Source organism: Carya illinoinensis, chromosome 9 (genome assembly GCF_018687715.1).
Source record: "Carya illinoinensis cultivar Pawnee chromosome 9, C.illinoinensisPawnee_v1, whole genome shotgun sequence".
Classification (NCBI taxonomy): Eukaryota; Viridiplantae; Streptophyta; class Magnoliopsida; order Fagales; family Juglandaceae; genus Carya; species Carya illinoinensis.
The window spans coordinates 41,194,788-41,198,458 of record NC_056760.1 but is presented as its reverse complement, the minus strand read 5'-3'; the positions used below and the strand labels follow the sequence as shown (position 1 = coordinate 41,198,458).

General features: G+C 40.2%; 1 protein-coding gene across 1 annotated transcript; it reads right to left on the bottom strand.

The window, feature by feature from the left end:
* Positions 1–736: 736 nt before the first annotated feature.
* LOC122277312 (transcription factor DIVARICATA-like) lies at positions 737–3,453 on the bottom strand. The gene is made up of 2 exons (XM_043087268.1): positions 2,321–3,453; positions 737–1,950 (listed from the first exon to the last, which is right to left on the bottom strand). Exons 1-2 carry the CDS (start codon positions 2,752–2,754, stop codon positions 1,449–1,451), a joined length of 936 nt encoding a protein of 311 aa, XP_042943202.1. The 5' UTR covers positions 2,755–3,453; the 3' UTR covers positions 737–1,448.
* Positions 3,454–3,671: the final 218 nt, after the last annotated feature.

Sequence of the window (3,671 nt, the reverse complement as noted above, 5' to 3'; positions counted from 1 at the left end):
TTACTTTGATTACCACTAGGCAAAAGGGTCCAAAGAAATCCAAGTCTTTGGTATCATTGCCGTTGATTTAGATTGAAGAAGAAGAAGAAGAGGTTAAAAAGAACTTGCAGTTCAAAAGAATAAGCCGAAGAACAAAAAGGAAAGCAAAGATTGCAACTATTGTTGCATGAATTATTTAATGAGATCATCACGATATTCACCAGTGCATCTGATTAGATCTTTACCTTCAGCATGTAATCTTGAAAGGGAGAATAACATGAACAAGGGAAAATAGATACTCATGTCATCCTCATGAAGAACAAAGGGATCGAAGAAGATTTTAGCATAAGATGCTTAAACTAGTGGCCCTTGGTCATCATTTCTTGGATCAAGATTCGATCGTCAAACTCAGTCATGCAATGCTATCAAGTGTTAAAAACAAACCCCCATTTTGTTAAAAGTGCACCAGAGAGAAGAAATCAGATTTAAACATTTTCATAATTTGGAGAGAGGCATTGTGGAATCAGCATTTTTGGACGAGGCCAGCATCCGATGACATGGCCTGCTGTCCAGATCAACGGCTTCCAATTGGGCTAATAAAGCAATTATATTCCATATGATGAATCATGTCCAGATGCTTTAATACTACAGTTCATCCTCCAAAAAAAAAAAAGGAACAGAAGAATAACACTTTGTTCATCCATCCCCTTCTCCCATAGGAAATAACAGTAAATAGAGATTAAAGTAAAAGATAAAGTTGATACTTAGACAACCTCCAACTTGTTATTTTATTGCATAAAGGTCGTTATCATGCAAGGATCTAGATGTCCAAGAAGAAACAGAACATAGCTCCAAGGCTTGTTTGTGTTTTTAATATCCAAGAAATTTACTAAGCACGAAAGGAGCTGCCACAACGATCATATACAGGAAGTAGTAGATCTTCAGGGAAATTGTTCAAATCTTATTGACAAATCACCACCAATGATATCAACAAGTTTGTAACAAAGCCTTCTAGCCTAAGACACCCAAAAGAGAATTATCTCATGACCAATGCAGACTTGACACTATCCCCCAGGTCATTTTATGGAAGGCTTCTAATTGAGCAAGGATTTGTAAAGCATGCAAGCTCAAGCAAATGACTTCTTCCCATCAGCAAATCCCAACACAACCACCAGAACAGCGTAGTTATGAAAACTAAGCTTCACATAGATAACTTCCTTCAAGTGTGAATGTCAATCACAATTTGCACTAACTGATGTCCTGATGTCTTTGTAGATTCTAATTACTAAGGACTAAGTCCTCATCAACATATTCACATAAAACTTGGGAGTGGTATGGATGGCTGAATCAAGCATCCTAAATAAGGTTTGCCATTTCAATACCATCAGAACTTACTTCCTTTTATTTTTATTTTTCCTTTTTATCTAGAATATTGTTGGAGTTCCAGAACTTCCACTCAAGGCACAATTTCACTGATACTGCATCGGGTGCATATGAACCATTGTATTGTAATGTCCAAACTGAGATCCCGGAACGGTGCCTCCGAGCAAATTTTGCTCCTGCAGCTTAGGTCCATAGGAAGAAATCCCACAGAATGGTGCCACGAAAATGTTCCCATTTGCGGGGTTGAAAAGCATGGGCGAAGCTTCATATGGCGGTTTCCAGTCATATTGCTGTCTGTTGTCCATGCCAGGCGTTTTTGGATGCTGCAGTGGCTGCATAACCATTACAGGGTGATCTGGTGATGGAGGTCTTCTACCGTCTAACAAAGGAGGTTTTGTGTCTGGAACATTGACAGTGGTGATATCATGGATGCTAGATCTCCTCTTATCCTTGCCTCCTGTAAGCTGCCTGATAAAGTACTTTTGAGCATGACTAGCCACCTGAGTAGGGGTCCTTGTGGTCACAAAATTTCGAGAAATATTTCTCCAGTCACCTTTACCATACTTCTTAAGACCCATCAGAAATTGCCTGTGGTTTGACAAAGAAATAACACCGCGTGAAAAAACTGGAGGACGGTAAAATATTGAAAGCCAGACGAGCAGGGAAATGATGAATCGTAAAGCAACTTCTAAACCAATACGAGCAGCTCATCTACAATTATTGAAACAATTCACACTAATTTTCTAGATCTGACAGAAAAGTTAACACCTATACATCATAATTCCAGGTTATCTTCAACATCTCGACCTTACCACTTACAAGTAATAAAATTGAGCAAGAAAACAAATCTCAAAATAGTTTCAACTAGAATCCGGGCTCAAAAAAAAATTATAAAGCACTTGTTTTCTCAATCAGGGTATAAAATCTAGATAAACATATGTACTGAGGCATGCAATACCTGTGCTCCTCTTCTGTCCATGGCACCCCTTTCTTCCTTTCCTGATCGGAAGGCCGAATCAGCGTGCCCCTCTTGCCAACAACACTATAGAATTGTTTCAAACCAGCAACGCCTTGATTATTCACCAACTCCAATGTGAAAGAATTATTACTATTATTTTCATAATCAGAAATTGGAATCAGCCCTGCCTCTATGTCACTAACATCTTCTTCCAATTTCTTGTACTGTTTCTTCACATCGCCTATAGTCTTTCCAGGGATCATGGCTGCCACCTTAAGCCATCGATCCGGGGTATCCTTGTCATATAGAGCAAGAGCATTCTCAAACTGCTTATTTTCTTCAGGCGTCCATTTGGTTCCTTTGCTTTCCTGAAACAACCAGTTAGAGTTCTGCAGATAGGATGCCGGAGACAGGATTTCAATTTGTCGATTCATGGTTCTAGAAAGTCAAACTGCACAATTCAAGCAGAATACCAGTCTTGCGAAAGGTCATTCGCATTGAGGCTCCGAGTCTGTCTCTCTCTCTCTGAGAGTTCAAAGAGAGAGAAGTCAGATGGGAAATGCAGAAAGTGGAAGTTTTTAAGGACAAAGAGGCATTAAATAAGAATCATTTGAGAGGAATCCGAGTGCCCTTTCCAAACAAGCATAAGGTGAGGAATCTAGAAAATACCCCCCAACTTTCCAAAACGCAAGGAAATTCCGATAAACCCTAGAGCTCCATACCAGATCCAAAAACACACCAAATAACGACAAGGACAAGGGAAGCAAAACACAGATCGAAATTTTAGATAATAAAAAAGAAGTACACAATAGATTTAAGAAGTTGAAGCTCGCAAAGTGGTATTTAGAACTCGCGAGGTTGACGACAAGAAGATATCAAAGTTGATAAAAACAGACAAGGCAGAGTGATTCTCCAGAAACGAAATGGTTTAAGTGGGAAAGAGCTGGGATTTCCTGTTCTTTTCAATTTTACCTTGGGGAGGCTAAAGCAAACGGAAAGGTGAGAACGTGGAGAAAGCAAATCCGAGTGTGTCAGCGCTTTTGTACTCCTCTGCAAGACAGCGATCTATGGAACAGGGATGAGCAGAGTACCCTGAGAGAGAGAGAGAGAGATGGGTCAAAGCTGGAGAGATGTGATTGGTTTATAATGGTACTTGTGGGGAGTGCGTTGCGGCTAAAGCAGCTAAGAGGGATACACCCGAGACGAAGACCCAATCAAACGTGGCGGAGTTGAAAAGGACAACAGGGAGAATTGGCCCAACTTTGCATTACGCAATTTTGGTAACTCGAGCTGTAAACGACCAAAGCTTGACAATGGCGTTGACAATGAACTGAGCTGCTGCATTCTGCGT